Genomic DNA, 16,130 nt, shown 5'->3' on the forward strand with positions numbered 1-16,130 from the left:
GAAATACTACCCTCTAGTGGAGAAACTAATTGCACCCTCTTCTAAAACAAAAAAACAAAAACAAAAAGCCATGAGGTCGAAGGAATTGTCTGTAGAGGCAGGATTGTGTTGAGGCACAGTTCTGGGGAAGGGTACCAAAAGATGTCTGCAGCGTTGAAGGTCCCCGAGAACACAGTGGGCTCCCGAATTATGAACTACCAAGAAGCCTTGGAAGCTAAACTGAGCAATCGGGGGAGAAGGGCCTTGGTCAGGGAGGTGGCCAAGAACTCGATGGTCATTCTGACAGAGCTCCAGAGTTCTTCTGTGGAGATGGGACAACCATCTCTGCACCACTCCACCAATCAGGCCTTTATGGTAGAGTGGCCAGACGGAAGCCACTCCTCAGTAAAAGGCACATGACAGTCCGCTTGGAGTTTGCCAATAGGCACCATGAGAAACAGGTTTCTCTGGTCTGATGAAACCAAGATTTAACTCTTTGGCTTGAAGTCCAAGCATCACGTCTGGAGGAATACTGGCACCATCCCTACGGTGAAGCATGTTGGCGGCAGCATCAATGTGTGGGGATGTTTTTCAGTGGCACTGGGAGACTAGTCAGGCTAGACTAGTCAGGCTTGAGGGAAAGCTGAACAGAGCAAAGTAGTGAGATCCTTGATGAAAACCTGCTCCAGAGAAACACCCCAAATACAAGTGTGCTAATGTAACAGGGTTGGTTATGTTTCCACTAACCTCTAAAGAAATGTGTATTTAATGTTCAAGCATTCTTATTGGTTAGTTCAACTCTGATGACAATAAGGTGGGTTGTGATTGGCCCCGCTTGCAGATAGGGGGAGATCGCGAATGTCAGGTCTTCCCAGTATGAAAATGGTCACTATCTGAATACTGTTTTCTATTTTACAATGTGTACAAGTTTGCTGTACGTTACTGATTTATACATGTGTGGGTATATGGTACCTGTTAGGGATTGAGGGGCTTTCTGGGATGTGCTTTGGCATATGATTGCTGTAAATAAGTGTGTTAGTGAGCATACACCGATGTAATGGTCACATAAGCCCACTGCTAACACATGTTGCCATCGACAGCCATCAATATCGTTAAGCCCGGAACAACTAACGTGCTGTTTCCCATTTAACAACGGCAGAAATAAATGATGCTCAACCGGGACCACTGGCTGAAGTGATTTACTTTGAGAAAACACAACGCAAGGAGAGTACGATATACATCTGTTACACTAAGCTTGTAGCGTCATGCCCAAGAAGACTTGAGACTGTAATCGCTGCTAATGGTGCTTCAATAAAGTTCTGAGTAAAAGGTCTAAATACTTATGTAAATGTCATAATTATTTTCTTTTTTTATTATACATTTGCAAAAAATGCTAACCTGTTTTTATTTGTCATTATGTGTTATTGTGTGTAGATTGAGGGGGAAGACTTTTTAAATCCATTTTAGAATAAGGCTGTTACGTAACAAAATTTGGAAAAATAATAAATAATATAATAATATGCCATTTAGCAGACGCTTTTATCCAAAGCGACTTACAGTCATGTGTGCATACATTCTACGTATGGGTGGTCGCGGGAATCGAACCCACTACCCTGGCGTTACAAGCGCCATGCTCTACCAACTGAGCTACAGAAGGACCACAAAAAGTCAAGGAGTCTGAATACTTTCCGAATGCACTTTATATACCCATTGATTTTTGAAGAATAAAACTTAATACATTGCTCATGAGCTTAAGTTCATGACTTATTACCCCATCAGAAATACAAATATAAGCTTGTTTTACACCTTTGTAAACAATGTATAGCCTCAAAACATATCATTTGTATCTCATGGATGGCCAGTCCTCTGTCTATGAATTTTAGAGTAGTTACATTTCTCCAGTCCCATCCCATCAGCTTTTTCCCAAATCAGTAGCAGCTTTGTAATTGTTTCAACTGCAGAATGCCCCTTTAAACATTTACATTATGTCACAAGAAGTGCCCAATCGATGTCCTCTGTGAGTCCCTTGACCATTGGTGCATCTCAAGTATCTACCTTTCCAAGACCCTTCACCTCACCCCCTCCTAAGGGCATACATGAAGACAGCCCTGCAGTATCCCTTCATCTGATCACGACAACAATCAACAGGGATTTCATTTCAAAATGTCCTCCTCGAGCATGTGTTCTGTGATGGGTTCAGGTCCAACTGGGGGCAAGTTTAACACCTCAACTATCCACAGGCTCCCTCTCCAGCCCAGAGGCTGCTGACCCTTCACAGGCCATGGTAGGCCAGCCCAGCAGATATCACTAATCATGGGCCTTCTCTGCTTTGTTTGTCCACACAGGCTTCCGTTTCTCTATGAAGGCCCGTATCCCCTCCTGTCCGTCTCTGAGAGCCAGGTTATCCACCATGACACGAGAGGCTATAGCGTAGGCCGCATCCCGACCCTGGGCCATCTGTCTGGGAGAGGAATTCAATTAAATGATTCAATTATGTATAAAACTACACATGTACACTACCGTTCAAAAGTTTGGGGTCTCTTAGGAATGTCCTTGTTTTGAAAGAAAAGGGGAAAAAATTGCCCATTAAAATAACATCAAATTGATCAGAAATACAGTGTTGACAGTGTTAATGTTGTAAATGACTATTGTATCACGAAACGGCTGATTTTTAATGGAATATCTATATAGGCGTACAGAGGGCCATTATCATCAACCATCACTCCTGTGTTTCAATGGCACATTGTGTTAGCTAATCCAAGTTTAGCATTTTAAAAGGCTAATTGATCATTAGAAAACCCTTTTGCAATTATGTTAGCACAGCTGAAAACTGTTGTTCTAATTAAAGAAGCAATAAAACCGGCCTTTAGACTAGTTGAGTATCTGGAGCATCAGCATTTCTGGGTTTGATTACAGGCTCAAAATGGCCAGAAACAAATAACTTTCTTTTGAAACTCGTCAGTCTATTCGTGTTCTGAGAAATTAAGGCAACTCCATCTGAGAAATTGGCAAGAAACTGAAGATCTCGTACAACGCTGTGTACTACTCCCTTCACAGAACAGCACAAACTGGCTCTAACCAAAATAGAAAGACGAGTGGAAGGCAACGGTGCACAACTGAGAAAGAGGACAAGTACATTAGAGTGTCTAGTTTGAGAAACAAACGCCTCAACTGGTAGCTTCATTAAATAGTACCCGCAAAACACCAGTCTCAACGTCAACAGTGAAGAGGCAACTCCGGGATGCTGGCCTTCTAGGCAGAGTTGCAAAGAAAAAGCCATATTTCAGACTGGCCAATAAAAATAAAAGTTTAAGATGGGCATAAGAACACAGACACTGGACAGAGGAACTGCATAGAAGGCCAGCCTCTTCACTGTTGACGTTGAAACTGGTGTTTTGCGGGTACTATTTAATGAAGCTGCCAATTGAGGACTTGTGAGACATGTGTTTCACAAACTAGACATTCTAATGTACTTGTCCTCTTGCTCAGTTGTGCACAGGGGCCTCCCACTCCTCTTTCTAATCTGTTTAGAGCCCGTTTGCGCTGTTCTCTGAAGTGAAGGAAGTAGTACACAGAGTTGTACTACAGTTTCTTGGCAATTTCTCACATGGAATAGCCTTCATTTCTCAGAACAAGAATAGACTGACAAGTTTCGGAAGAATGTAACTTTGTTTCTGGACATTTTGAGCCTTTAAATCGAACCAACAAATGCTGATGCTCCAGATATTCAACTCATCTAAAGGACAGTTTTATTGCTTCTTTCATTTTTCAGCTGTGCTAACATAATTGCAAATGATCAATTAGCTTTTTAAAATGCTAAACTTAGATTAGCTAACACAACGTGCCATTGAAACACAGGAGTGATGTTTACTGATAATTGGCCTCTGTACGCCTATGTAGATATTCCATTAAAAATCAGCTGTTTCCAGCTACAAAAGTAATTTACAACATTAATAATGTCTCCACTGTCTTTCTAATCAGTTGATGTTATTTTAAAATGGACAAAAAAAATGTGATTTTCTTCCAAAAACAAGGACATTTCTAAGTGACCCCAAACTATTGAACGGTAGTGTTGTTAAGGGAATTTTTAGCAATAATGACTAATTATGTATACATTTCAATCAGGACTGACTAATCAGAATACTATTATGTTTCTGTATATGTACTAATCAGAATACTATTATGTTACTGTATATATATGAATTTTCTTTTAATCCTAGTACTGAATATAATGTGTGTAAATATAATCAAGAATTAGAACAATGACTGCCTGTTCCTTGGTAGAAATGAATAAACTATATCGCCAGACTGGCTAGAATGCTTATCTACACAGGCTGGCCTTGGCTCTAGACTGATGTGGGAAGGCTTGAGAACTATACAGCCTTTCTACCAGTGTCATTTTCAGTTTATAATCTGTGGTAAAAATGTATCATGAGCAGTACTCACGAGAATAAACGCAGCTGGTTGATTTCAAAGGCTGGTCTCTAGCCATTTTATACCAATAAGGGTCTTACAAACTCTTATGAATTGACAGAGTGATTCATTTTAATTGGTTATTAAAACAGAGGAAATTAATTCCTGTAACAAGTGTATATAGTGTTTACCTTTCTAGAGGAAAATGAATGACTCTTTTGCTGTGTATCAGTGGATATCCACTCAAACCAACAAAAACATTGAAACGTAGCAAACAGGGAATGAATACATGGTAGGAGGAAGGTTGAGTGCTACAGTTTGGTAAAACATCTGTGGAGTGAGACACACACCTGTGGAAGGTGGCCTTGCCAAGGGCTACAACGGGCCGACTGGCCTGACAGACCCGCCGTGCGATGGCTAACGTCTCGTGCTCTAGACGCTCCTCAGGAACCACCTTGCTGACCAGCCCGTGCAGCAAAGCATCCTGAGCCGAGATCGGGCTTCCTGTGAACAGCATCTCCATGGCAACCTGTAAAATATCAGAATATATCAGTGTTACACAGAGTGTGTTTGTGTATGTGTGTGTTTACCTTCTTGGGGACAGCTCTTCCTATTGCCACGGCTGGTGTTGAGCAGAACAGACCCACGTTGACCCCTGGCGTGGCGAAGGTGGACTTCTCCGTCACCACGGCAATGTCACAACTGGCAACAAGCTGGCATCCTGCTGCTGTGGCAACCCCATTCACCATGGCAATCACAGGCACAGGAATGTCTTGTATCAGGGTCATAACCTTCAATAACAACAAGAGGAATGAGTGTGTACGTGGATGAGAATGTGTGTGTGTACTGTATGTACACAGCCAGAGTCTACGGAGGACAATCACACTTGACTCATTGCCAGTAATGATGATGATGATGTTGTGTGTGTACAGTATATTTGTATACAGTCCAATAGTGAACCACACCTCTGAGCAGGCCTGAAACACTTTGGTGTGGTAATCTCTGCCCTGTGCTGACGTCAGCTCCTTCAGGTCATGCCCAGAGGAGAACACTGGACCCTTAGCTGAAACACACATAACACAATACAACAGTGTTTATGAAGAGGGGACCAAAGGGGGGCACATCTGATCATGGATCAGCACTCTGGTGGTATCTTACCTGATATGACGATGACTCTGAGGTCGTCGCTGTCGATGTCAGCCAGGATGTTGCCTCTTAGTGATTCCAGCATGGACAGAGACAGGGCATTCCTCTTCTTCGGGTTGTTCAAGGTTATACTCCTGCACATGTAATTACACTGTTACAGTAGCAAGAATCATTTGAAGGGGAACAAAAATCTATGCACTGTACCGATCAATGCACTGTGTATCTGAAGCATAATAGTGAGATTTTTATAGGACTAACTGCTTACTAACGTTAGTTAGCTAGATACACCAATTAACGTTTCAGGTGATCCGTTTTGCATTGAAGAGATGGAAGCGCGTGTCCAAAATGGACAGCTGCTATACAATTCGCGCGACATGGGCACACATTTTGAGAAGAGGCGCTCGACAAATGCAGTTCTTTGACCCCACAGGAATCAAACACCGACAGAGTAGCGAACTAGCTTTGTTAGTTTGCTGACAACTTGCATACCTTATTCCATTGTTTTGCTGTCTGACAGTCAATGGCTCCGCCGGAATTTGCGTACAAAGTGACTTTGACCCAACTAGAAGTGTAAACCTGCTGAGTTGGACAATATTAGCAGCACGGTAAAACAAATTTTGAGCCATGTTTTGACTGTGCTTGCATCAACATTTGGGTCATAGGATGAACACCAACATTGGTGTATAGCGCCTTCTACTGTTTCGGGGTGAGAACTCAAAACGGAAACATTGTCATTCTTCCCTAAGGGGTAATGGATAATGACTTAATTAACTGTATATTGACTGCAACTACTGCGTTTATTATGTCATAACACAATACAATTTCAGAATAGCTGTTTTATAAAAAGCGCATCAATGCGAAATCACAAACTATCCAACTTTGTGAATTCATATTTCACATTTCTTGGTCCTAACCATAGGATTCAGTGCCTATTTGATGTCCGAGACGTAAATGTTCTACATGTATTATATAAGGACACAACTAACCGCCACTGCTCAAGAAATTCCTGGTTAACGCAACTGTAGCCTACCAGGTGTGCTCTGCGCCTGCGTACTAGTCTGTGTGGCACTTTTGCTGTGACGCGACGGGCTTGCTGTCAAGAAGGAAACGGGCATCCTTCTGAAAAATCCGAAACACGGACACGAACAAAAAAAGGAGGATAAAACAGACTAAATTAGTATCAACTTCCTGATACATGTTATTCATTTTCAGCGCATTTCGCCTGTATAGGTAATGTTTTTTGTTCTATTCCCCTGTTTGTTTAGCTAGCTTGGAGGTACTAGCCAGCTATGTTAGCTCGCGCTAGCATCCAATATGCTTATGTAGCTAGATTGCCTTGCCAGAAGAACATTTTGACATAAATGTAATGACGGTTAAAAAATAATAATATATATATATACAATATTTACAAGCGGGATAACGTAGTTATTCTTCACTTCCTTATCAATTTCGCTTTCCAGTTTGCTACCCATTCAATTGTGGTTAAAAGTTGTTAGAAAATATCTATCCACCAAGACGCAAGACTTAAGGTAACTTAGTGAGAGCTTTTAGCCTGGTTCTGACTAGACTGACAGATATACGGCGATCCAACACCTCAGCCGTCTGTTGCCGTTGCTGATGCCATATGGGCCTAGCCAATGTAAAAACAATGCTAAATTATGGAACTATTCAAATGGCATAGCTTGCTACATTTTCCAAAATGTCCATTTATCTGAGGAGAACGGCTGTGCTGAATTACATTGGCCAGCGAAGCAACCAGCAGCCTACTATTCACCGATGCTTATGTATTTCACTGTTTCAATACTTGGTCATAAGCAGAGTTTATGCTATATCATTTAAAATAAAATAAATCATAGACAGGACATATGCACTTTGATATCATATATGTGCAGGGTTTTAGAGACATTCAAACAGACATACAATAGGCCTACCTGAAAGCAACCAGATAGTGGGTTATTACTCAGCATGCATTGTGTAGACAGCTCCTCCCCTCCTTAGCCTCAGGGTCGTTCTGAACATAACAGCACCAAAACAAGCAATGTAGGCTAATGTTTGAAATGAAATGTGGTTTGCCTTTGCACCCGGGGAGAATAGCAAGCCTATCATTTCTGTTTGTGTTGCTTGCATGAGCCGGAGAGAACAGTGTTTCAAGTCTTTCTCCTTGGCTGGTCTCCACAGGGCTGATCGTAGTGGACATGGATGCCCCTCTTCCTATTTAACCAGCCCAGCCTGCCCTCTTTCACACTGCCCCAGCCTGGATGAATGGAGATGAGACATTGTTGACCCATCAGCAGCAGTGCTTAGCATGAACATCCACACACTGGGTGATTCTCTGGGCCCTAGCCTTGCGGTGCGTATGAGCGGAGCCGCCGGTGGCTGGAGCAGTCTCTCTCTGAAGCCAGTGCCTACCGGGTGGATCCCCTCTCTGTTCCAAACCATGGTCCCTACGGGATACACCAAGCTCCAGGAAGAGCGTGGTCTGGCCATGGCCGACCTGGGTCCCAAACCTGATGGGAACGGCTACCGGCCTGACCCCCCTCACCTGGAGGTGCGCCGGCACTCGGACCGGGTAGCGCGGACATCCGTTAGCCTGTCAGACGGTGGGGATGTGCGGTACTCTGAGACTGAGCCCATGCTCCCTGAGGGGACGCTCTCGGGGGAGGAGGGCGATGCAGAGGAGGAGGAGGAAGAGGAGAGTCAGAGACCCCCCACACGGAACATGCCCAAGGAGTCGCCCTTGGCCATGGCGCTGCAGATCGTGGTGCCTTTCCTGCTGGCTGGGTTCGGCACCGTGTCGGCAGGGATGGTGCTGGACATAGTACAGGTGAGACTGGAATGGTAGAGCATAGGTCCTGTTGAGACTGGGGTGTGGACTAGTGCATGTGAAGTTCAATTAGGTAGAGGAGATGGATTTGGCACAGTTTAATTCAATTAGTTTGTATTGTTTATTTATGAGTCCATTTCTTGTGTAGTCCAGAGTAAATGGCTGTAAGAGCTTTCAAGGGAGGTGATAAAGCGATATGTGTCTATTGATATTAAATTGTTAAAGGGATTCTCATAGCCACTCAGCAAATACTATTAGGGATAGGGTACTAGGAAGAAACCTACGACTGGAAGCTATGGCAGTTTGCCTTATCTACTTCTTGATAGAACGTTTGAATTTGAATGTGAAAATTTGAAAGCGGACAAATTACCAATTCAGACAAGCTGACAATGAACAAATGTAAGCTCCCATCTGCTCTATACTAGCCGGTAGCCAACAATAAACTATTAACAATAATGACATGTCTAATATTGCTGTCTTCTCTCTTTTTCTCTCTCCCTCTCCCCCTCATCCTCTCTCTCTCTCACCCCCCCCAGCACTGGGATGCCTTTAAGTACATTACAGAGATCTTCATCCTGGTTCCGGCTCTGCTGGGCCTGAAGGGCAACCTGGAGATGACCCTCGCATCCAGACTATCCACCGCGGTAAGACACACACACACGCTGTCTTTTAAATACTTTCAAACACACTTCTGCACACAGACACCATCAATACATCAATAAGTATTTGCACATTCTAGATACAACACACTCACACATGCTCTTCTGCTTGCTCTACAAAACCTATTTGAGATGTATATCAAGATGGCTTCCTGGTTTAGGAGTTATGACATCATTAGTTTGAGGATTAAAGACCATCAGACATAGTAGGTATGTAGCATGTAGTTATGGTTATGTGGATGACGTTGGTTATACATAGTGGTAATGTCTAGTTTTACCTGAGGCCCTGTAGACTAAAGTGATGTATCATGCTTGTTGTTGTCATGCCTGGACTTGTCTTTATAGGCTTTTGTTGTGATCCTCCATAGGCCATGTCTGGTAGGCCATATATCAGGTTAAATGAGACGGTAGGGAACAGGGAGGAAAATGCTAATTTTTACTATCTTGTATAATCTATTTTGCCTGGTGCCCCTTTGAAACGTCCATGCTTCTTTACCATGTTAAGACATGGTTATAAATTAAACTATTAGTCTGTGGAGTCGTGTCCACTGCTGTAGAATAGCCTCTCACCCCAGGATCTAAGTCTAAGGGATTTATGAGAGAAGTCTGCTGAGGTAGCGATCTGTCTAGTTCCCCATGTCATGATTTCCCAGACCCTTCCTCCTTTCCCTTCAGAGAGAAGGAAGAAGGGAGGTGGTGTTTCCACTAAAGGGATGGGCTGCAGACAGAACAGTGAACAGGCAGTTTGTATGAAAAGTTGACACTCCACCTCGATCTTAGAGCGCAAACAAGCTCAGAGCACGAGAGATTTGAAGGAAGAGGGCAAAAGACTGAGAGAGGGGGGGGCGGGGAGAGGGTTTAGAGGGATTTATAGAAAATAACTATTGTCTTGATGGCAATAGTAGATTGGTAGACTGTTATGTCCAGCAATAGTTTTTTAGATTCTGGCCTTCGGTTCACTCTGCCTAGTGTAAGAACTTGTCATATAATTGCAAAGAAAACAACCTCACTTCACCATATTTAATCTCTAACATATCTCACTTTCTCTTTTTCTATTTCTCTCTCTCTCCTGTCTCGACACTCTCTCGCACACCATTACACTCTGGTTCTCCCATCTTGCTTTCTCCCTTTTTTCCTCCCTCCCTTCCTCTCTCCCCCTATTGAAATGATGTGGGGTCGGAGAAGTTGATGAGGTGATGGGACAGAATTCTCTCTTTGTTCAGTTTGGCCCGTTCCTCCCCTGCCTCTTTCCTCACAGATACACATTCACATCATTCTGTTCGGTCTCACACAAACTCAGTGTTGTGTTTCACTTGTTCCCTCAGCTCACTCCCTGTTCACTAAACTCAAAACTGCTAAGCTCTGCATACTTTTGCTAAGAAAACAAGAACGGTCACAAACCTTCCCATCTGAAACAATGCACTCAATTGAACATTGTGTTTAGTTTAAACATATTAGTTAGTAATCTGATTAGCGGTTCTTGCAAACTGTTCAAAGTAGTTATTAATCTGTTTTTTGGGCAGGCTATTTGAGTGTGAGATTAAAGTGAATATTGAATGAGTTGACTAGCTGGTTGTGGTCTCACTGTGCAGGTGAATGTGGGGAAGATGGACTCTCCCATAGAGAAGTGGAATCTGATCATAGGAAACCTGGCGCTAAAACAGGTAAACACAAACACGGTCAGCCTCATAGCGAGCAGCAATATTCCCTGATTTTTTAAATTTTTTATTTTTAATTACTATTATTATTTTTTTTTTTTTCTTTCTACCGAGCCAAATTTCAGCTCAAACTTGAACGTTGTGAAAATGTAGTGCAACTTCCAGCGCGTGTTTACTGTAAACACCTGAGGCTATACCCGCTTTAGAGTGGCTTACCATAAAAAACTATGGAGAAAATGCATCCCATAAAATGTATCATGGAAATAGCTGTTCTATCATTCAGCCTGCAGTAGCAGGAAATGTGTGGTGTTCAGCATAGGCCTACATTCCATGAGACTTTGGAAAAACCAGCAGGGCTTGACATTAAGCTGTTTATCCACTTGTCCTTCAGTCAAGGAGGTGACTGAAAATGTTGTGGTGTTTGACGCAAGAAACCACTTTACAAATTAAAATGTATTATTATTCCCATACCATTTATTACAGAGAATCAGACAAATGATGCTACCCTCTGCCTGTTGGCTACTTAGCTAATTCAAGCCTGTCTCAAAATACAACACTGCCCCTTTAAGACAAAACAATTCCAAATGCAAACTGAGAGCTTCTTCTCAACATGACATAAAAAAATGGTAAGCCTATGCAACATGAACCAATTAAAAACAGTACTATAGCAAGGAGGTTTGTGCAGTAAGCTATAGGCTCAATACATTATCACCACATATTGGCTTTACTTGAATTGCCCTGCTAATGCATTGTTGTTTGGGCCAAACATCCCTCCGCTTTCCCTTTCCTCCACTGATACTGACCAAAAAGGAGAACGTCTTCCAGCTGACAGCAAGACTCGAGTTGTACCGCATTATTTCTGCCACATGCACACATTCATGTTGTTACTCCTATGAACAGAGAAAGTGAAATATTCCTGGATATTCCTGGTATTTGTTGAGTCTCCCTGTAGTCATGGTTTTGAAATATCACAGTATCAACTTTGCTGTAGCTTTTTTTTATGCCTGCTATGTTACTGCAGACACGGTAATTTGAGCAATCCGATTGGCCAGCAGTAGGCATATAGTGCACTTGATTTGCTCTCTGGGCCTTCCAGACACATGAATTGGTTCAAAATGGCAACAGTTCACATACCCGACGCGCAAGGCAGCTGAATCAGGTGTACCTACCGCCAAACAGCCCGAGACGAACCATTTATAAAATTAGGAACACAAGGCTTTATCATTGTTATTTTTTTACAGAAATCTTTGGCGATCGACTAGGAATGCCTTGATGAACACTGAACTTCACTCAACTTTCTAGAGCAATCTCATGCTTCCCTATAAGCTCATATTCGTGCCGGGGGAGCTGCGCGCCCGTGTTCATCTTAGAGGGAACATTGGCGAGCAGTGTTGGATTTGTGCCCTTATCTCCCTATCTGTGTAGTATGTGTACTTCTGGTTAGTACTTGTGGTAATTATTGACTGAGGGACTGATAGTGTTCAAGCACAGTGTTTAATGGCCCCTTGAGGACTTGTCTTCAATGTTGATAGTGTATCATATAACAGGAGAACATTGTTAGAAAAACAGGTTTATGTTATTCCTGTTAACACTGTCCTCACACCTCTCCCTTTCTCTCATTCCCTATATTCCTTCTCCCTTTTTCATCCTCTCTCGCTCTGCCCCCCACACTTTCCCTTTCTAGGTACAGGCTACAGTAGTTGGCTTCCTGGCAGCAGTGGCGGCAGTGGTTCTGGGTTGGATCCCAGAAGGGAAGTTCCAGATGAGTCATGCCGTGCTGCTCTGCTCTGCCAGCGTGGCCACTGCCTTCATAGCCTCTATGCTGCAGGGTACAGACACACACACACACACAGACAAGGACACACACATGTACTCTGATATGGAATAGGCGCAGATAGACAGTCAGTCAAAGCCCCACACATTATCACCCACTGCTGATGGGTCTCGTGCTATATATTAGTAGCAAACACACACATGGAAGGTTGAGGTATGTGCAGGCATGTCGCCCTGACCTCTGTACCGTCTGAACCCCAGGCTTCATCATGGTGGGGGTGATCGTGGGCTCCAAGAAGACTGGCATCAACCCCGACAACGTGGCTACACCCATCGCCGCCAGCTTCGGTGACCTCATCACCCTGGCCATCCTGGCCTGGATCAGCCAGGGACTCTACAACTGCCTGGGTGAGAGGAGGAGGGTTTGGACTAGATACTTCCAGATGGAAATAAGATACAAAACCAGTCAACAAATTGTTTTACCCTCTATATTGAGTTCATAATCCTTCACTTCATCCTTCCTCTGTTTGTGTTTTATTTCCCCTTGAAAAAAGGTGAAAATGCTCAGTAAATCTGTCCAACAGTGTAAAGAAATGGTCCGTTTGGAATCAGACTGCATCTTTCAACCACTAGATGGCACTCTTATGCTGTAATTTTTTGTCTTTACTGGTAATTCATCAGAACAGACTGTCTTTCTTTCTTCTCCCTCTCTCCTTCTCACACTTCATAGTCCATATTTAATATGTGCCATGCCCAGCCTCACACACGCTTCCTCACGTTACATTACTCAACACAGAGTGGACCAGCAAGCGTTTCCTTTGGAAACTGTATTTTACTAACCTTGACGTGTCTGAGCCCTATGAAACAAGCATTCATCACCAGACCAGAGACTCAAAATCTATGAAAGGCTACAGTAAAACCTCTGAGATAATTTAATAGAAGAGTTCATACCAGCTCAGTAAATCTGTCTGGCCTTGCCTGGTGGTGTAGGACAGGTTGTGTTCCAAACTCTATTCCCTATGGGCCTTGGTCAAAAGTAGTGCACTACGTAGAGAATAGGGTGCCATTTGGGATGTTGCCGCAGAGGACAGTGTCTCTGTTGTAAGGGCCAGCCGTGTCCGTCCCGTCCGCAGTGTTCTGCCTAATTGGACTAATGTGCAGTTTACTCACAGTTAAAGTTAGTCATTTTAGCCTGATGGTGCACAGAGATATCCAGGAGACTGTATATTTTCCCAAGGCCACAGTTGACTACTGCAAACATTTATTTTAAGACCTAAAGCTGAAACGTGGCAAGGGAATAGTGAACCACAGTGACACCCAGAGTCAAGCCTAAACCCAGGGACTGGTCGTTATACCTGTGTCATCATGACTGGGACTATTACCCAATTCTACCCACTGTGACTACATAGAGCTCCCTTCTCTGGGTTTTATATCTATGTCTTCAGGGGGTTGATGATGAGGGCCATTAAGTGTGTAATGGGATCATGGTGAGACGAACATCTGGTAAGGAGAAGGGGATGATGGAGTTACATATCTCACTACTAGGCACTAAGCAGGTGTTTTTCCCTTCTCTATTCTCCAACATCACTCTGATTTAGTGCTGTAATAATCATTAGAGTTTGGCTAAAGAGGAAGTGTGTGTGCGCATGCAAATTTCTGTATAAAGTAGACCCCTCCAAGGAGAGTGTCTTGATAGTGAGTGATGTGTTAGATATGTCCTGTTCTGTAGCTACTGTACTGAGTCACAAATACAGCACTTCTTTGGTTTGTTATGAATCTCTGTTGTTTTCTTGCTCCCTGCTCTGTGTCACGCTGTCTTTCCTGGGGAGAGGAGGGACAGTATGTTCCCCAATGTTCTGTCAATCCTCATGCAGCTGAAGCTGATAAATGGTGTTTGTTGTTTTGTTGTTGTAACTCTCACCAGAAGGTTCACTCTGGGGATTACATCTGTTTTGAATTCTCAATTTTCCTCTGTTTCTCTGTCTCCTTTAATGTACATATCTACCTTTGCACATGTATCTGGTACTGCTACTCCCTGTATATATGCTTGTGTGTTATTTATTTTTTAAATGTACACCCTTTTTCTCCCCAATTTTGATCTTATCCCAGGTATTTTATTCCTTTTGTGTTTAACATTCTGCGTCATTGGGAAAGGTTCTTAAGCAAGCTTTTCACTGTAAAGTTTGAACCAGTTGTTTTCGGCACGTGATAAATACAATTTGACTTGTCGTTCTCTCGCTCTGTTTGTCTCTGTGTGTAGACTCTCACCCGTACGTGTCGTCCCTGGTGTGTGCCTTCTTCCTGTCTCTGACTCCAGTGTGGATGGTGATCTCATCCAAACACCCGGCCAGCCGCACCCTGCTCTACTCCGGCTGGGAGCCTGTCATTACTGCCATGGTCATCAGCAGGTGTGTGGATGCACTCACTCACTGTCATAGAGAAATAGCAACAGACAATTGTACATTCACATGATGAAAATAATGCCACATTTTTAGTGTGAATGTTCTGTGCTCTGCAGTATCGGAGGACTCATCTTGGACAAAACCGTGTCTGACCCGAACCTGGCTGGCATCGTGGTGTACACCCCTGTCATTAACGGTGAGACGCAACATCACTGACTGATTAGACACTCTGTGTGGGTTTACAATGTGGCTTACAATGCGCACCAATTTTAATGAATTTACATTCAACCCTCGTAGTTAGAAAAATAGTGCGTAATGGACTAAACACAAACGTCTGTCTCTATCACTGCTACTGTCAACCTCCTCCCATCCTTACCGGGGGACCGTTGCCAAGGCTGTTGCTGGCATTTTGACAACCGGAGATCAGCTTTTAATTAAACATTGTTAATGAGAGACATTTAACGCAATGGAAGGAGACTGTGTGCCTCTAATCTATGTTATTGCTGAGATGTCTACAAATCAGGAAATGGCTGGGTGATCTGGGAAGTGTGTGTGTGTGTGTGTGTGTGTGTGTGTGTGTGTGTGTGTGTGTGTGTGTGTGTGTGTGTGTACCACACAGACAAATGACTGGGGCTGGAAAAGGGAGGTTTCCTCACCAACCCTGTAACTATCTGTGATTTACAACACAGAGGTGGTTACTATCGTATAGGGAGGAGATGACTAGGCTGAGCTTTTCACTCTGAACGTGCACAGTTCCTCTCTTCAAAACTAGACACAGAATATAAGAGGAGATGAGTGAAGCTGGTAAAGGAGAGGAATTGGGGGAATGGGAGAGAAAAAGGAGACTGAAATGGGAGAAATGAAAATAGGGAGATGAGACGAGGAGAGGCATGCAGATAGTCTGTTGTCCCAGAGCTACTCCGATGAGGCGGGATATAGTGGGAGACGGGACCCCCCTGTGGTCTACCCTCACCCCACCCCCCCTCTCCCTCTGTCAGACCCAGTGACCCAAATTACAGCAGCTAGCCCCCCTGCTGAGGTGAAACCATTATACTCTCCAGACCTCTGGATGAGAGGGATTGAGTGGTGGACTGGAGATGGTAGAGAATTACAGTGAAAGTGAGGGATGTTGCAGAATGAGAAGGGGGGATTAGGCAGGGAGGAGTATGAGGGGGGGCAGGGCATTCTATTTAGCCGCACCACGGAGTAGGTAAATGTCAGTGGAGAGGCAGCAAAGATTGGATTAAGTGGCCATAATCTCTGGGCAGCAGGGGTG

The 16,130-nt window shown here is 43.6% G+C and overlaps 2 protein-coding genes across 4 annotated transcripts in view; one reads left to right on the top strand and one right to left on the bottom strand.

Moving 5' to 3' along the window:
* Positions 1–1,661: 1,661 nt before the first annotated feature.
* Positions 1,662–7,517, bottom strand: echdc3 (enoyl CoA hydratase domain containing 3). Of its 3 annotated transcripts, none has more exons than XM_052460296.1 (6): positions 7,470–7,517; positions 5,551–5,672; positions 5,358–5,455; positions 4,983–5,183; positions 4,743–4,921; positions 1,662–2,440 (listed from the first exon to the last, which is right to left on the bottom strand). In XM_052460296.1, the coding sequence occupies exons 2-6, from the start codon at positions 5,621–5,623 to the stop codon at positions 2,287–2,289; spliced, it is 705 nt and encodes a 234-aa protein (XP_052316256.1). In that variant the 5' UTR covers positions 5,624–5,672; positions 7,470–7,517; the 3' UTR covers positions 1,662–2,286. The 3 variants fall into 3 exon arrangements, with proteins under 3 accessions (XP_052316256.1, XP_035622197.1, XP_035622196.1); XM_035766304.2 differs by lacking the exon at positions 7,470–7,517 and adding an exon at positions 6,028–6,287 and having other exon boundaries at positions 1,662–2,436; XM_035766303.2 differs by lacking the exon at positions 7,470–7,517 and adding an exon at positions 6,028–6,239.
* The window catches only part of LOC118379292 (solute carrier family 41 member 2-like), a 44,468-nt gene continuing 34,864 nt past the window's right edge, over positions 6,527–16,130 (top strand). The window contains exons 1-8 of the mRNA XM_035766301.2: positions 6,527–6,768; positions 7,717–8,362; positions 8,899–9,006; positions 10,614–10,685; positions 12,364–12,508; positions 12,714–12,860; positions 14,713–14,860; positions 14,971–15,050. Of these exons, the coding sequence (XP_035622194.2) occupies positions 7,844–8,362; positions 8,899–9,006; positions 10,614–10,685; positions 12,364–12,508; positions 12,714–12,860; positions 14,713–14,860; positions 14,971–15,050 (1,219 nt within the window). The 5' untranslated portion in view covers positions 6,527–6,768; positions 7,717–7,843. The remainder of the gene's footprint in view (positions 6,769–7,716; positions 8,363–8,898; positions 9,007–10,613; positions 10,686–12,363; positions 12,509–12,713; positions 12,861–14,712; positions 14,861–14,970; positions 15,051–16,130) is intronic.

This window comes from Oncorhynchus keta, chromosome 13 (genome assembly GCF_023373465.1).
Source record: "Oncorhynchus keta strain PuntledgeMale-10-30-2019 chromosome 13, Oket_V2, whole genome shotgun sequence".
Classification (NCBI taxonomy): domain Eukaryota; kingdom Metazoa; phylum Chordata; class Actinopteri; order Salmoniformes; family Salmonidae; genus Oncorhynchus; species Oncorhynchus keta.